The sequence below is a fragment of the Alexandromys fortis genome, unplaced genomic scaffold (genome assembly GCF_014885135.2).
Source record: "Alexandromys fortis isolate MF-2015 unplaced genomic scaffold, M_Fortis_MF-2015_v1.1 scaffold_125, whole genome shotgun sequence".
Lineage (NCBI taxonomy): Eukaryota > Metazoa > Chordata > Mammalia > Rodentia > Cricetidae > Alexandromys > Alexandromys fortis.
This window is the reverse complement of record NW_026068026.1, coordinates 75,206-93,361: the sequence shown is the minus strand read 5'-3', so window position 1 is coordinate 93,361 and position 18,156 is coordinate 75,206. Positions and strand designations below refer to the sequence as shown.

Sequence of the window (18,156 nt, the reverse complement as noted above, 5' to 3'; positions counted from 1 at the left end):
TTCCTTCGTAGTGAATCCATTACCAACCCTTTCAAGACTGCATAGTAGACCCTAGAATGTGGCCTTACATGTCATGGGTGTGGGTGTCTTTTATCAACCTGATATGTTAATGATCACAGTCCCAAGGGGTGGCTCTGTACCCCAATCAGGGAAATCCCTGTGCTAGCCAGGTGCTGTAGTTGTGTAATTGAGCTGGAGAAACGCAAAGATGGTGCTCAGCCTTCCCAAGCACCCCCTGGACCGGGCTTTGGAGCCAGATGCCCTGCCTGCAGTTCTTACACCTCAGGGAAAGTTCTAGTTTCCATCTGGGTCTCCTTTTGACCGACAGCTACACAATCCAGGTGGGAAAAGGAGAGAAAACTCCCATTCACAGCCGGGTCAAGAAGTGACGCACTTGGTGATGTCAAGGACTACCGTTGAGAATGAGAGACATTGAGGATTTCTGAGACAACCTCTCCCTCACCCAAGGAAAGTGGGGGGAATGGGTCTAGGTGGGAGACCATTGGGGAGGGTCAGGTCCTTAAGGATGTGGTGGAGATGCTGAAGTGTAGCTCTTCACAGTCATTGGCTACTGGCTTGAACAGGTGTCTCGAGGAAACTGCTCATTTGTTCCCAACTGCTTAGACCCAAAATAATCACACAGAAACAATATTGTTTGGCCAATAGCTTAAGCATATTTCTGGCTAACTCTTATATCCTAAACTAACCCATCTCCATTAGTCTGTGTACTGCCACGTGGCTGTGGTTTACTGGGTAAAGTTCCATTAGGGGTCTGTCTCTGGTAGGGCTACATGGCTTCTCCTTGACTCTGCCTCCTTTTTCTCACTATTCAATTTAGTTTTCCATGCCTAGCTCTGCATAGCCCATCACAGGCCCAAAACAGCTTCTTTATTCATTGACCAATAAAAGCAACACATATACAGTAAGACTTCCCATACCATTTCCCCTTTTCTGTTTAAATAAAAAGGAAGGTTTTAATGTAACATAGCAAAATTACATATAACAAAACAGTTATCAAGTAAAAATTACAATAATCTATATCATAACTAAGGAAAACTATAACTAACCATTCTTCAACTCCATCAAAGACCTCAGAAGGATATATTACCTAAGTAAACAGGAAGTGCATTGTAAGCAACTTCCAAAACTAGAATTGACAGAGACATCTCACTGCCTGGACAGTCACCCAAAGTTCTTCTTTGGTTTGGTAACACTGAAGCATCCATCTTTAGCCTACAGGCCATAGTATTCAGCAGACTTTTCCATGAGGCAGGAAATTTGAAGATCTGTTTTGCCTTGTAATGACAGTCCATCAGTTGCTTTCTTCTGTGTCCTGCAGAATGTCTGGCAGACTCTTTCATGAAGCAGGAACCCCAAAGGATGGTCTCACCTTTAGGCAAATTCAACAGTCATTTTTCTGTGGGTCCTGCATGTCCATTCACAGTCCAGGCAAGAGCAGTTTCTTGCCCAAATGGCTAACAAATTCTATGAGGAGCCTCTTCAATGCCCATCATCCTTTTGAAGGAATTGGTGCTGCCAGGAGCAGATGTGTCTCATTGTCATGAAAAGTCCTAAGTTTTTAAAACATTTTAAATGCCATATTTTGAAGGTCTTTGAAAGATTTGAAGAATCCCTATCTAATTGGAATATATCTCTATATATCTAAAAACCATAACTAGGGGCTAGAGAGATGGCTCAGCAGTTAAGAGCACTGACTGTTCTTCCAGAGGTCCTGAGTTCAAGTCCCAGCAACCACATGGTGGCTCACAACCATCTATAATGAGATCTGGTGCCCTCTTCTGGGGTACAGGTATGCATGCAGGCAGAACACTGTACATAATAAATAAATACTTATTTAAAAAAAAACCCTAACTAACATAACTTACAAGCTTGACTATTATAGATGATTATCTATTAACCTATATTTCTTAAGTATACATTACATTTAAAATGAGTACACAAACACAAGACCTTAATCAAGAGCAAAAATATACATATAACAAAATTGATCTTAAATTTGTATTTAATAAAGCAAGATCCATATCAATGCAAATCTGTATAGCATATCCTCCTTTAAATAAAAACAAGCACTTATAAACAATATTTGGGAATTTGGGCGTAGTTATCTCCAAACTGCTTTCTGCTTTCTGTTGGATGAAGTGATTTTTGGGGGTGTTCATGGCGACATTTCAGGAGGGTCTTGCTCCATCAAACCACATAGTCTGGAATTAATCCACAGGTTCTCATCTTCTGTGGAAACAAAAGCAGAACCTCTTTTCCAAAGCAACAAATCCCTAGACCCAAATTTTGGAATCAAGATACCTTTAAAATATATAGGATGGTTTAGTTTAGCAGCCCATACGATGAAATATCTCTTTCTACTTAGCTCCTTCACAGTCAAAAAATTCAAAGAAAACACAATAGTGTACATAATCCAGACTCTCTGTGTATTTTTCATCTTTATGTGGCTTATTTGTTTTTACTCTATTACTTTTTATTATTTATTTTATTATCTTTACTCCTTTAATCTATGACTGTCTGTACATTCTATATTACATTTACTGTCTCTTTACTCTTTTTTTCCTCTCTCCCAAGCCTACATGCATTTTTTTTTTAAACACACTGTGTCTCATTTAGAGGTCTTTTATGTCTGAATCTGTCCTAATGTGTATATGAAATCCTTTTCTGTCCAGAAGCACTCCTTAAAATGTTAAGCATATTACTAAGACTAAGGCTGCTTTGCCTTTTGTCTCTGCCTAGCTTAACATGGCGGAGGTCTGTTTAGCGTGAGCCATGCTCCCAACCCCATTTTCAGGCACACAGTGGGTCTATGTTTGTTGCCATTGAGCAAGTTGTAGCCCTCTGCTTACAAACCCCATTTACATGCTTGAACTCCTGAAAGAGCCAGAGTTCATCCTGGCAGCATGGCCCAGGAAGCTGCTGTTTGGAAAAACTGCCCTTTTTTTCCCTGCTACCACTGAATCAGGAAGAAAGACCTCTCTTAAAGGAATCATGCCTCTGCTTGCTTCTAGTAAACACAGCAAGAAGCTGAGTTAAACTCTTTTTTTTTTTTTTTGTATCTAGAATTCCATTTCAAGCTCTCTCAGGTTTTTGTGTAAATGTAGTTACCCACGTTGGTGTGCCAATCTGTTGTTGGAAGCCACCTGCTTATTCCCAGACTTGAAATAACAACTCAGAAACTATATGATCTGCAATACTGTTTGGCCAATAGCCTAATCATATTGCTAACAAACTCTTACATCTAGAATCAACCTATTTCCATTATTTTATATTTTACCACGAGGCTCATGACATCCTTTAACTCTGCCTACTCTCTCTCTCTCTATGTATCTTTTCCCGCCTGGCTATATTCTGTTAAGCCATTAGCTGAAAGCAGCTTCTTTATTAACCAATAAAAGCAACAGATATACAGAAGGACTTCCCACACCAGGGAGAGGCCAGAGGGAGGACTCAGTTATCTTTGAGGGGCTGCCCATGCCCTGATGCTTATATGAGCAATGGAGATTGCACTTGGTCCATCTTTTTTTTTTGGGGGGGGGGAGCAAGGGTGGGAGAATGGACCTGGGAGGAAGGGGAAGCAAGTGTGATTGAGGTGAATTGTGTGAAATTCCCAAATAATCAATAAAAATATTATGTTGCAAAAAAAAAAAGTCACCGTACTCCAGATAGAGCCATTCCCTAAAAAACACCTATTTGACCTTCCAAAGTGAGCCTTCTGCAGAGCATTTGATACACGTTTGCGGGCATGGGAGAATTTCTTAGGGCTGTGAAAGCCCCATGAGTTGGTTCTGCTCAGACCTGGAGTCTGGCATTGTATGCTAAGCTGCAGCAATTGTCTGCCAAGTAGAACATAGATGCAGAGAGGTTGCTCTCTGGTGGGGCAGGCGAATATTACAGCGCCGGGGATATCAGGAAATCAGTCTCCAAAAATCTCTCTCCCCCTCTCTTTCTTTCCTCACTACTTAGCCCAGGCTGGCCTCAGATCCCCCAAATCCTCCTGCCTTCCAAACGCTGGGCATTTGATGTTCATCTTCTCAAATTCCTATTTACTGTACTAAAGAAGCAAGGTGGGATTGAGACCCTCCTCTTCCTGTTCTAAAGAGGTCGAAGTCTACAGAGACCTAACCCCCCTACTAAAGTCCTTCCCCTGTAGTTATGTGCACACGTAGCTGTTATGCCCAAATCCACGAAGTCCCCCAAAAGCCAACAAGGAGACTGAGTCCTGTATGCAAAGAGCCTTTATTTTATGCAAGTTTGAAAACTTGGTCTCTCCACATGGTCAACATATTGGAATAAACGCAGAGCCCCGAGCTTGGTTAGACTTGGGTTTTATAGTAGTAAAGGTGGGGGTGAGGGGTTTCTAAGGTTCAGGACCCATGATTGGCTGACATTTGTGTAGGGGTGTCCTGATGAGTGTGTACTGGCAGGTGGTCCTATCTACAGCAGTTGGAACTTTAGGCGTTTCCTTTGAATGGTCTGTTCTTGGGTGGTACTCAGGTAATCTTAGTTTATGGTCCTTCCTGCAACCAGGTATTGCTTCAGGATAAACTACTGAGACTCAGGCCTCCATTAAACTTGATGGCTGAGTCCTACTCTGGCAGGTGATCATGGCTGGAAGTAAAGAACTTCCTTTGGGTGGTCTGTTCATATGTTGCTGACCATGGCTGGCTCCTGCAGTGGCATTGTGACCGTATGGTGGCTGTCTTCTCACAGCGCTAGGGAACAAACAGCACACTTTGGTCTGCACCTTTCCGGTGGTTTGCTAGCTGGTGAAGCTGACTGAGCTCTCTCCAAAGAAGACTAGGGCAGCGGGTGAGAGAGGTGGAGCAGATCTGGTGAGACCTGTGCCTGGCTCTAGAGCCATGCCTGAGCTCTGGGCTCTGCCTTGCCCAATTGGGGGAGCTCTGGGCACTGCCTTTCCCAGCTGGGGGAGCTGGACCTGTCATTGGAATAGAACATCAACTTTCGAGTAACTCTCCCATGGCAGGGCACAGTGAACCCCCTCACCCCAAACTAGAAGAACAGGTTGCATGACTGTTGTGCAAACTTTTGTGGGAGACAAATATCTATTCACCCCAGAGAAGACACCAATGGCAGACCAAAGATAACTCCACCTGAATCTAGCTTGGTTTGTGAATGAAAAAAGGAGGAGGAGGAGGAGGAGGAGGAGGAGGAGGAGGAGGAGGAGGAGGAGTAAAGAAATGAAAGATGACTGCTCCTAGGTGGAGGAGGTTTATTGTAGCTACATGAGAGAGTACAGCCAGAGGCAGGGACCTCTGGGAGAGTCTAAAGTGTACATGACCCTGATCTAGGCCATGGGGAGAGAAGGAGGAGGAAGAGAGAGAGAAGAAAGCAGGTGAACCCAGTGCAGCAGCCACAAAACCCAGGGGTACAAAAAGAGTGGGTAACCAAAACAGCTGGATTATATAGGGAAGGGCAGCCAGGGCCCTGGGCTGGAAAGTTCAGGGTGGGGGTGGGATATGCCAGCCAGGAGGGCCCTGTAGCAGGTAGGGCTTGAGGAATTTAGGGAGAATCTGGCCCGCAGTATCCGCTTTGTTATGTTAAACAGGCACCTCATCCTTTTGTCCCAGGTTGGAAACCTAGCTTGGTAAACCAATGCATTTAATTAGGAGCTTGAGTGAGGGGTTATTTATAAGTTTATAGGCGTATGGGTAAATTACTGAAGAAAACTGTCTCAGCAATCGTGAACCGCTCATCCACCCTCCGGTAGGTGGGTGTCCTCCAAGCCCGCGACCATCAGCTGCCCGTGTCTAGTTTCTGGTCAGTTTGCTACCTGCTAGGGTCGAGAGAGAGAAAGAAAGAGAGAGAGAGAGAGAGAGAGAGAGAGAGAGAGAGAGAGAGAGAGAGAGAGAGAAACCTCAACTGAGACCGCCTCCACGTGACGAGGCTACGGGTAAGCCTGTGGGAGCATGGTCTTGTCGCAGATCTGTATGGGAAGGGCCTAGCCCACCGTGGATGGTGTGGCTCCTAGGCAGGTCACGCGGTAGGAGAAGCAAGCCAGTAAGTAAGCCGTGTTTCTCCCTGGCCTCCGCTTCAGTTTCTGCCTCTGGGTTCCTGCCATGGCTTCCCCTCATGATTTGTCAGCCCATAGAAACCCCTACGTCAGGGTTTAGTGGCTGAGGAGTACTTTGGCCATTGGAGCCAAGGGATGCTTCAGAGATCACACCATGCAACAGATCATGCAAGCCATTTATTGGGGGGCGGGGAGCGAAAGGCCACCTCTAATGGAGGCAGGAGAAAAGTGGGCCAGTGATGGCAGGGACTTTTTAAAAGGGCATGCATTTCACATTTGGCGGCTGGTGATGACATTTTGCTTTTGGCCGCTGGTGCTGAGTTGCTCAAGGTGGGCTGGGATGTGGGGGTGGTGGGGAGTGGGGAGTTTTCAGGGGAGAGAATCTGGTTCCTAACACCCTATGAGTTGCTTTTGGTCATGGTGTTTTTATCACAGCAATGCACACCCTAAGGAAGACACTGCCTAGATGTCCCGGAAAGGAGTGGAACCCCTTGAGTCCCTCACCAGTGACGGTCTGCCACAATCCCCCTTCCCTTGACCCTTGTATTCTTTTCTTCCCCTCCTTCTGTTAAACCTGAGATTCTTGAGGAGGAAAAAACAAAAACTAAGTCCACAGCTGTCCAACTAAAGCAAATTGTATTTTGGGGTACACCCGGCACTGGCCAGCTGGCTGCCTCCCTCCCAAGTCAGGATTTGAGAGAGCAGCCCCCACTGGCGTCCTGAAGAGGGTTGGTAGTTACACATTGTCAGAGGGATACAGAGAGAAGGGAGAAACGGGGTTGCAAGAAGTTGACTTCAGCCCTTAGAAACAGGAACTTCTTTTTAATTAGAAATAGAAACCTTATTTTGCAAGGATTTAACACAGGACAAACACGAACTATTCTTTAACTAGGGTTTAACAGCGAACAAACAGGAACTTCTTAATTACAATTGAAAACCTTAGCTTGCAAGGACTTAACACAGGACAGACAGGAACTTAATTCTTTATCTGTCCTAATGGCAAACAGAACGTTCAACCTGCCAGGTATAGTCTTCCTGTTTCTGTCTCCCATTAACTTGCGAGGGAGATGGAGGAAGAGAAGAGATGGTGGTGGCGGGCCAAACAAAACTAAATAGATATGAAAATGTCACAAAGAAATTCATTACTTTGTAAGTAACTATAGGAGAGAAGGTAGACCTTTCCTATAAATCAGAGACGGGGCAGGGCTTCTTAAATACACCCCCCCCCCTCCCGCCTCCAGGTCAAGGGGCTTAGTCATGTGATGATCTGATCTGTGCCAGTAACTGCACAGTTCAAAAGGGCAGCAACATTGTCATTGCCAGAGGACGGACCCGGCTAATAAATCTTGACTATCTGGAGTCTTTGATACGCCACTTGCTCTCAGTGTCATCTACCACTTGGTGGTGGGAATGAAAACACACCACTTACCCATGAAAGAAATACTGACTGGCCAAACTGGCTTAGATTAGTTAACAATACCTGCTGCATCTTCTTGCTATTTACCCATCAAGAATGACTACATCCTGCCGTATGCCTATTCTGGAGTTGCGCCTGGATGTCTACTGTAGGCAGGGGAGACAGCTTTGGTTTTATGGCTAGTCTTGAGCAGGAGCTTTTGAAGAGAGGGCTCGGAAGGGTGAAGGCGAGCAATGGCGGTCTACTCAGGGAAACCAGTTTAGGAAGTGGCCGAGGTTGTCAAAGTGCAGGGAATCTGGAGGAGAGAGGGTCAGTTTTGGAATATCAGAAGAGCTTCCCAGGGACCTAACCTGAAATACTCTGTTTGTTCATCCACCCACCCCTGTCCCCCATGCCACACACTCACACACACCTATGCCCGCATAAATTCAGAAAGCACCTAGGAAGAGTGACAAACAAAACGCGAAATACGGGCTCTTGCAAAACCACGGATTCCTGCCTTCAGAAAGCTCACAGGAGGAGACATAAATTAACCAAATAAGCTTGTAAGTCTTTGTAAAGCTGTTGGAAGACAGGCTTGAACCCGGCTTTTCACTCCCCAGGGGCTAAGTGTGGGCTCCTGGCTCCGCCCGGCCGTCGGGGGGCGCTGCCTCCTCCCGTGCGGCGGGGGGCGCTGCGGGCCGTGCGGCGGGGGGCGCTGCCTCCTCCGGGACGGCGGGGGGCGCTGCGGGCCGGGCGGCCGGGGCGGCCCGGGCCGGCGCGGCGAGCGGCTCGGCGGATGGAGAGTCTGGCCGCGGCCGGCGGCGCCGCCTCCTCGTCGGGCCGGGCACGGCGGGCCGGGGCCTTTGTGTGAGGCGGCGGCGGCGATGGTGCTCGGACCCCGCGGAGCCGGGTAAGCGCGGCCGGGTGAGGGCTGCCCCTGGCCGAGCCGGACTCCCGCTCGGCCTTTCTGTCGCCCTGGCTGGGCGCGCCCTGCCGGTGTCCCCAGCCGGCTCGATCTCCCTCCCGGCGACCGGGCCGCGGCTCTCGGGCCTCGGCTCGGCCGGCTCCCGCGGCGCCCGGCCTGTGTCTTGCGGGGGCAGCTCGCGCTGCCTGGGACGACCGAGATGCCCCCTCCCCGCGGTGGTGCGCCCCAGCCCCGTCCTGCCTCTCCCTCGGCGGATTGCACGGAGGGGCGACCGCGGCGCCGCCAGACCCTTGGGGCACACTCCTTGCAAGTTGCAAATCTACCGGGTACCCGGACCCTCCCACGGTGGATGAGTGACCGCCAGGGCCCGGGAGACGCGTGGTTGGTACCCAGTAGTACTCAGACGAGTGCTGGGCCCCGGAGAAAGTTGGGAATTGTTGATAGGACCTGGTGCGATGGAGAAAGGGGCTGTGCTGCTCAGGGCGAGTTGTGAGCCGCACAAACATGTGACTGGCTTTAGCTGACTGTTCTTCCGAGGTGTGCGGGAGCCGAAAGGGGAAAAAGTATTAAAAAGGCTTGAAGGAATCTTTCCTATGCAATCGATGTCTTTCATAAGGCAACCAATTGTTAGAGGCAAGGAGAAATCCAGCATACCTAAGTAATGTTAAAATACCACAGTTGTGTTTGCTTTGCATTCTTCCTTGGTTGTTAGTTTAGCGTCATCGTCATCGATAGTAGTAGTTCCAGCGGCGTCCAGAATGGCTCTGGGGAGGGCCAGGGATAGGCACGTAGCCTGGGAAGGGCGAGATGGGAATTCTAGAGGGTGAGATTTTGAACTGGGTCTGGTGGCTCACACTTGTAATCTAGCATTTGGGAGGTGGAGGCAGGAGGATCATGATGAGTTCAAGTCCATCCTTAGTAACAGCAGTTTCAAAGTCAGCCTGGGCTACATAAGACCCTGTCTCAAAAAAGTAAAAAAGAAAGAAAGAAAGAGTGTGAGCTTTATTAGTGACAGACAGCTAAAAGTAGACACCTTACCACGTTCTCAGTAGCCAGTGGTGCTTTGATAATGGTGTTCAAGTTGATTTGTGGCATTTGACATTGTGAGGGAAGAGGATAGACTTTAAATGACAAGGGAAACTTGACTTAGGAGGTTAATAAAAAGATGGAGCCCGCTGTTTTGGCCGTACAGATGATTGTGTTCAGTGGAAAACTCGTAGCCAGACACCTGCAGCCACATCGCTCTTCATAGCCCAGACTGTCCTAGAACTCCTGATATTCTGGCCCAAACCATCCGAGTGCTAGAATTATAGGTATATGCTATTGGTATATAAACCTGGTCTCTTAGGTTTTTTTTTTTTTGGTTTTTCAAGACAGGGTTTCTCTGTGGCTTTGGAACCTGTCCTGGAACTAGCTCTGTAGACCAGGCTGGTCTCGAACTCACAGAGATCTGCCTGCCTCTGCCTCCCGAGTGCTGGGATTAAAGGCGTGCGCCACCATCGCCCGGCTCTTAGGTTTTTTAAAAAGGATTTGTTTATTTTTGTTTCCTGTGTATGAGTGCTCACCTACATGTACATAAGTGTACTGTGTGGTTCTGTTGCCTGAAGAGACCAGCAGAAGGTGTCAGATCCCCTGGAACTAGAGTTACAGACATGTTGGTGCTGGGCATGGAACCTGGGTCCTCTATGAACCGCGGATGCTTCTAATGACTGAGCTGTCTGCAAGCCCAGATTCTTAGACTTTTTTCTCATCCCTTTGTGGTTTCATCATGACAGTTCTCTAGTTGGGTTTATACAGGGAACAGACCACGCTCCTCCCTTGTTCTCCGGTTCTCCTGTCCGCTTACCCCTGCTCACCCAGGGCACATTTAGAGCGGTGGTGTCCTATACAGAGTTCCTTTCTAGGGATGTCTGGCTATCTTTTTTTTGTCTTGTCCACAGATTGACCTTGCTGATAGAGGCCACTTCCTAGGAGCTGCTAAGATGGGCATGAGAATCAAACTGCAAAGCACCAACCACCCCAACAACCTGCTGAAGGAACTCAACAAGTGCCGGCTGTCAGAGACCATGTGCGATGTCACGATCGTGGTGGGCAGCCGCTCCTTTCCTGCCCACAAGGCAGTGCTGGCGTGCGCAGCTGGCTACTTCCAGAACCTCTTCTTGAATACTGGGCTCGATGCCGCCCGGACCTATGTGGTGGACTTCATCACTCCTGCCAACTTCGAGAAGATTCTGAGCTTTGTCTACACCTCGGAGCTTTTCACAGACCTGATCAACGTTGGGGTGATCTATGAGGTCGCCGAGCGTCTGGGTATGGAGGACCTGCTTCGGGCCTGCCACTCCACGTTCCCCGACCTGGAGAGCACTGCAGTAGCCAAGTCCTTGACCAGTGAGAGCCAGTCTGGTACTCTGAGGTGCCCTTCAGTAGATCCCACCCACCCTCTTGGGGAACTCCGGGGAAGTGGGGAACACTTTGGTCCTGAGAGAAACTATGCGTTGCCTACTGATGCTGGAGGGAGTTATAAAGAGGAAGAAAGGAGTGTTGTCAGTGACGCCAATCACAGCTTGCCCCTGCCACAACTGCCCTTGCCACCAAAGACGGAAGACCACGATGCCCCTGTTTCATTCACATCTGTTCCTACTGTGGTGACCCAGCCAGTCCTAGGCACTGTCAGCACGGGCATCCAGACCAGCGCGAGTTCTTGCCAGCCATACAAAGTTCAGAGCAATGGAGACTTCAGTAAAAGCGGCTTCTTCGCCTCCGATAGTGCCATAGACGTTACAGCTGGGACCAACTCCTGTTTGAGCAATAGCGACCACTCCAAAGATCCAGGCTTTGGGCAGGTGGACGAGCTCCAGCTGGAGGACCTGGGGGACGAGGATTTGCAGTTCGAGGACCCGGCTGAAGAGATTGGGACAACTGAGGAGGTGATCGAGCTGAGTGATGACAGCGAGGATGACCTGACTTTTGGTGACAGTGACAACCGGGAGAATAAGGCCATGCCCTGTCAGGTATGCAAGAAAGTTCTGGAGCCCAACATTCAGCTGATCCGGCAGCACGCTCGGGACCATGTGGACTTGCTCACAGGTAACTGCAAGGTCTGCGAGACCCACTTCCAGGACCGGAACTCCCGGGTGACCCATGTCCTGTCCCACATCGGTATTTTCCTGTTTTCCTGTGACATGTGTGAAACGAAATTCTTTACTCAGTGGCAGCTGACGCTGCATCGACGGGACGGCATATTTGAGAACAACGTCATTGTCCACCCTAACGAGCCCCTTTCTGGGAAACTGGGTCTCTTTCCAGGGGCGGCCTCCCCAGAGTTGAAGTGTGCTGCTTGTGGGAAAGCGTTGGCCAAAGATTTCCACGTGGTCCGAGGCCACATCCTTGACCATCTGAACTTGAAGGGCCAGGCCTGCAGCGTCTGTGACCAGCGCCACCTCAACCTGTGCAGCCTCATGTGGCACACTCTCTCTCACCTGGGCATTTCGGTCTTCTCCTGTTCAGTCTGTGCCAGTAGCTTTGTGGACTGGCACCTCCTAGAGAAGCACATGGCTGTGCACCAAAGCCTGGAGGACACCCTGTTCCGCTGCCACTTATGCAGCCAGAGCTTCCGGTCTGAGGCTGCCTACCGCTACCATGTCAGCCAGCACAAATGTACCAGTGGCTTTGACACGCGGCCTGCTCTGGGGCTACAGCACCTCGCCCTCCAGAAGCGGAAGCTGCCCACGGAGGAGTTTTTGAGTGAGGAGCTGGCTTTGCAGGGCCAGCCTGCCAACAGCAAGTATAGCTGCAAGGTCTGTGGGAAGAGGTTTGCCCACACGAGTGAGTTCAACTACCACCGGCGGATCCACACGGGTGAGAAACCTTACCAGTGCAAGGTGTGTCACAAGTTCTTCCGAGGTCGCTCGACCATCAAGTGCCACCTCAAGACGCACTCGGGGGCGCTCATGTACCGCTGTACAGTCTGTGGCCACTACAGTTCCACCCTTAACCTCATGAGCAAACATGTCGGTGTCCACAAGGGCAGCCTTCCGCCTGACTTCACCATTGAGCAGACCTTCATGTACATTATCCATTCCAAAGAGACTGAGAAGAACCCCGACAGCTGACGGGGTCTCCGCAGAGCCGGGGGGCTCCCAGGTGGCAGCCGGGTAGTGATTTTCTAGAGGGTCCTTCCCAGCTGACGCTACAGTTTGCCTTGCTAGGAATTCTCTGTATCGCGTTGAGAGAAGAAAGAGCACACAAGCTGGTACTGTTTGTTTGCGAGAGGCAGCAGCCTGGTGCGTTTACCTCCATACCTGTTCTTGCTCACACAGGGCTGCATTCTTGGTTATTTTGAGGCTGGTCTTTAGGATCTAGTCAAGTGGGCCTGTCTACTAGGTCCCCTTTGCCAGTTTCTCTTGTTTTAGTTTTTTACTGATAGATTTTTATGCTGCTAAGAACCTACCAGCAGCCTCACTGGATAGAAGAGGTGGAGAGAGGTTTTCACTGTGGGGGTGACTGCCCAACCTTTGGCGGGACAACAGCTCTGAGAAGGTTTGGGGAATGTAGTCATTTGGAAGGATGAGCAACAGGGCAGGGCAGTTCATCTCGGGGTCCCACCCCCTCAGTAGGGACAAGGTGTCAGGAGCTGAGGGCGCTACTTGCTCCGCTTCTCAAATCTCCCGATTAGATTGAAAATCTCTTGTCAGCTAGATCTAAACTGAGGACCAAGCTTTCTGTTTAGGTTGGCAAGCTTTGGGTGTCCCATGGTGCCACCCGATGGGAAGCCTGGATGGATGGAAGAAGATGCCCTTCTTTTTCCTCGTTTCCAAAGAAACATGATTTTTTTAGAGTATAGCCCTGGATGTCAAGCCTTCTGTCAGAGGACAGAGAGCCACTCAATGTAGTCATCTGTCACCTGGCCATCTCCTTAGCCCCGCGTCTCCCGGGCACGGAGGAGACTTCTGACAGCAGCAGTCTTGCCTTAATTCACATCAAGTCTCCCACTCAGGATGGTTTGGCCTACAGCGTAGACGAGAAGACCCTGTGAGGCGGTGGATCGTGAGCCCTTCGGGATTTAAGGAACCCGATTGACTGGTGGTATATGGCAGGGTGTGCGCTCTGACGGTCTCACATGGGTACCTTGTTTACTTGGTAGTAAAAGTATGGGAGTTTGGCGTTGATGCTGAGCATCGCCTCCAGGGGGCGCTCTTGGATGGTAGCTGGCTTAGGCCTTCCGTGTGGCTGTTTGGCTCCTTAGTCTTTGAAAGGGCCTTGCCCAAAAAAGGCTGGAGGAGAGAACCTTTGATCTTGCATACTTATAAGATGGCACCTCAGTAGCTCATACTACCTCACCCTGCTCAGGTGAGCTCTGAGAGTCCCTAGTTTTGGGCCCAGCCACTGCCACTGCCCCTGGTGGGACTCAGCAGCACCCTGGGCTATTCCATAAACAAGTGGTTTTAATTAACTCACAAAGCCTTTTTAGACATCAATATTTATTTATTTTTATTTTGTATACGTATTACCCAGCATCTCTTTTTGATAAGTGACTGTAGGAAAATTAGTTTCTCTCAAGCAAGGAACCATATTCTACCAGACGGGTCTGGCTGTGGATTTGGAGGACAGGCGTGCAAGCACGGGAAGACGTGCCAGGCCTTTTAAGGAGCACATTTTCGCTTCTCCAGGGGTAGTCTCTAGCAGAACAAACCTAGATCAAGTCACATGCAGGTTTTCGCACAGTTTTTATCCATCCAGCGTGGGCGGCCTCCTGTCCACGTATCTTAAGACACAGGCAAAGCAAAGCCTTGTCCTTGGGCTGGGGAAGCCTTGAGTAAAGAAATGCCCGGGGCATCCGGGGGCTCACGTGATGGGCCTCTGACAGTGGCTGGTCAAAGGCCGCCTTCTCATGAGATTCCTTTCCTTGGGGATGGGTAACAGGCTGCAGGTGGAGCTGCTGAGCTTCATGAGACTGCTGGTGAGGAGGAGTGTGGACCGGCTGATGGGGGGACAGAGACTTCCCAGGCCTCAGCCAGGTCACCGAGAGTGGAGAAACCCTTTTCTATAGCTTATGGCATCGTGGATGCTGGGTGGTCAGTCTGTCTACTTAACCTGAAACTGTGAAGTTTTCCCTTTTTGCCATAAACCAAAAAGCAGATCTTTGAACTTTTGCCCTTTAAACACTAAAACCAAACTGTGCCCTCTGGTCCCTCGAGGTTAGTTGATCAGGGAGATCCACTTGGTCCCAGTCAGACATGTAGCAGGTGGAAGCAGTGTCTCATGAGGCTCGCTTGTCCTAACCACGCCTCTGTGGGTAGCCCCACATCTGTTCCTGTCTCCCCTTCTGTGTGAAGTTGTTTGCTTTCCCCGAATCTAGTTCGTTCTTCTCTTGAGTTGATTTACTTGAAACGTTACATGGTAGTGAAGGGTACCCAGACTACCTGGTGGAAGGTGTTTTGCAGTTTTAGTTTTTGATACCCATTTGATTTCACGTTTGCCTCCCTTGTGAATTTCCGTTTAGCACTATCCCCGCTGTATTGCGTTAGAGTTCTCTCTGACCCTAGAATGTTCCATCTTTGCCTCCCCCTCCCTTCAGTCTGTACTCAGGACCCACCTGCAGAGTTTTCAGAACTCTGCCCAGCAGTCACCCGGGCTGCTGGCTGACTGTTTGGAGAGCGTTAAGTCAAACGAGAACATTCCTAGCTTGTTTCCTAAGGGAAATTGTAATGTTGGTGCTGTAAGCCGGCATAAGCAGCACGGCTGTCTGTGGCCAGAGAACAAGATGTTTCCTTGGATGCTGCGGGTGACCCCTGATGGCTCAGTGATGTCATACACTGGCTGGAAGCTCTACTGAATGAACCCTACTATTTGGTTCTAAGTTTTGAGATTCTTTGGAGTCCCCGAAGTTCATGGTTAGTTGGGAAGAAAAGAAGTGGTATTGGTGGGGGTCAGGTAACCCTAAGAACCAGGAAATAGGTAAGAATCATATTTTATTTTATCGTGACATTTACAGCCCCCTGTCTACAGGGCGAACCTGTAAACTTCAGTGCTTTTTCCAGGCAGGATTTTGCTACTGATTGTCTTCCTCTTTTGGCCTCCTGCTGTGCCCTTTCCACTAGACCCTATACTACTCAACTTTGAAAATTAATTTAAATCCCTTTCTAGATGGACACTGAGTTTGTTGGCAAGGGAGTGGGCCCTATGAAGTAGTCTCTGCCTGTCTGGGAGTACCTACATGTCCTCTCCCTCTCCCCAAGTGTTGCTCCACATGAGTCAGAAAGTGGGTGACAACATGCGTTCAGCGTAGTTCCACATCACAGCCAGTGTCAGAACAAACGACACGGGATGATGTTCGACACCTTCCTCGTCAGTCCCACCCTCCCCCACCTGGAGTAGCTCAAGTCTGGTGAAGCAGAGAAGCTGTTGATGTCTAACCCTTCCATTAAATTAAGAAGTACTGACCTCCTAATATTTAAGTGTTTACTATCTGCTGTAAAGTTTTGTATATTTTGTAAACCTTTTTCCCCAAATAGTAGACGTCTAAAATCCTACATCTGATTCTTTTATATTCCATTGTTCAGCACAAAGTGTGGTTTTTATTTAGAATAAAAAAGAAAAAAGAAAGAAATTTGAAGTGGGAGTTCTTTTTCTGTGCCCATGCCTGTTTGCTCAGGCCCCGAGTTCAGCATCTGACTCTGGCTGGCCTCCAGAGCTCACACCAGCCCCGCAGATGCCAGGATTCTTTCAGACAACACATTGTGTTTTCCTGACGCTGGAATTCCCCAGGACCGGTGTGTTGGCTGTTCTTTTTAGTGGGAATTGAAGTCAAGTAATCAGTGTCTCAGGGAAGCATCCCTGAGGTGGTCTTGCAGCCTGGAGAGTATAGTGGGCCTCTGCAGAGCTCTCAGCCCAGAGTCAGGCAGCAAGGGCTCTTGCTATTGCCACTGTATGGTGAAGTAGTGTGGGAGGCAGATGGGGTGGTAAAGGAAGAGTGAACAGGAGGCAGAGGTTGGCGTTTTGTAAGCTAGGTCGTAGTGTTTTCCCTCAGAACATGACCTGTGGTCCCTTTGGTCCTGAAGCCTGAGGCCTGGCTAGTCATCTGCTTGGTAAATGTCTGCTGAGGAGAACAGCCTGGTAGTCAGTGTATCTATTTCTGCTCTTCTCTTCCGGGTGGAACAGCCCTCAGGAGATTTGCTCAGTGACACCTGGTCTCAGGGTGGAAGATGTGTACCAGTGTCACAGTGGTGTGGGCATCAGGACTTCGCCTTCATCGTAAATGGGGACAAGTGAAGAAGGGTTTTTAATGCAATTTCTGCATTGGTTAAATTTTTACTGTAACTTGAGCAGCAACTAAGACTTCCGGGTTAGCCTTGAACTCTGCCCCTGAGGAGCTGCCTCTAACTTAAGAGCCTGTCAGCTGTGGAGCCAGCACACAGAGTCAGTGTTGGCTCCCTCTGCACATTGGCAGTGCTTGCGCTAGAGGAGCGGCTGAGGGATTGGTCTGGTAAGTAGGGGTTGAGGTTTCTGAAAGCTGAACTGGTGTGACGGACGGACGGACGGATCCCTGGAGCTCTGGAGGTTTAGTGAGAGAAAAGAAGTTGGAGATCAGTTGATGGAGACATCTGATGTTGACCTTCTGTATGCACGGGCACACACTTGAGCATTTGTCTGCACGCGCGCGCGCGCGCACACACACACACACACCCACACCCATTTCAGTGACTCTGCCAGTGAGCAGAACAAGAGAGACAGTGAAGAGATCAGAGGAAATTATGGGGTCACCCATTACCAGAGCAGACTGCAAGTCCATTGACCTCCAGATGCTGCCCAGGGGCCAAGGCCACAAGGCAGAAGCTAGAGTCATGTCCGCTGCCCTGTTTACCAAGTCTGGCACCCAAGCCTTGGCTGCAGACTCGCCTGTCAGCAAGAGGACATCTTATCTATAGTGTTCCTAGACAAGGTGCTGGGCAGGGAGGCCTTTGGAGAACTTACTGTAGAGTTCTGGGAATGAGGAAGCAGTCTTTGGCTCATTTCCCTCTACCTGCAGGGGACAAAGGCAGAGGCCCAGAGTGAATATCCCCAGATACTTTGTGGTAATCTGGGAGATGGGGTGGGGTGGGGTCACTGGTGGCTCCGTGCTTCTCTAGGTTCAAACAGGGAGGTCATCGTGAGGAGGCCTCAGCTTTGGGGTGGGGGTAGGGGGAGCAGGATGGGTGGGGGAAGGGAGGGTACCACAGGGAAATGGAGCCACACTTTCTGGATGGCTGGGTGGAGGGACCATCCTGCTGAGCCAGCGGTGGGGTGCCTGCCGACTGGCCAGGCTGTAGTCCCCACCCCCTCAGCTCACTCGCCGTGTACTGCTAGAATGGCCCGGCAGAAGCCTCCTGGGTCCTTGGCCTCTGGCCCCTTATCCCCACAACTTGCTTAGTGAGCTGGAAGATCAACAAGCACACAAACACAAAAGCAAAGTTTTGCAAGGTTCCTGCGGCGTGGACTCTTTCCGGCCAGGGTGATTTATGAAACAGGGGCATCCAGTTCCCTCTGCAGAACATTCCTTCACTTCCGTGCCTTCCGAAGCCCAGCTGAACGTGCGCAGCGCTCAGATCCCAGCACAGCTGTCGCTACAAATTGATTTATTTCACCCCTCCCCCCACCTGTGTGGCTCCCTTTGCCAAGAAGACCCAAACAAATAGCTTACCACCAAGGGAGGACCCATGCCCTGTCCTTCCCAACCCTTCCCCCCCCCCCCCCCCCCCCCCCCCCCCCCCCCCCCCCCCCCCCCCCCCACCACCCACC

At 49.8% G+C, this 18,156-nt stretch overlaps 1 protein-coding gene across 1 annotated transcript; it reads left to right on the top strand.

The window, feature by feature from the left end:
• Nucleotides 1–8,218: 8,218 nt before the first annotated feature.
• Nucleotides 8,219–18,125, top strand: Zbtb39 (zinc finger and BTB domain containing 39). Its single transcript, XM_050163901.1, has 2 exons — nucleotides 8,219–8,364; nucleotides 10,320–18,125. Exon 2 carries the CDS (start codon nucleotides 10,362–10,364, stop codon nucleotides 12,489–12,491), a length of 2,130 nt encoding a protein of 709 aa, XP_050019858.1. The 5' UTR covers nucleotides 8,219–8,364; nucleotides 10,320–10,361; the 3' UTR covers nucleotides 12,492–18,125.
• Nucleotides 18,126–18,156: the final 31 nt, after the last annotated feature.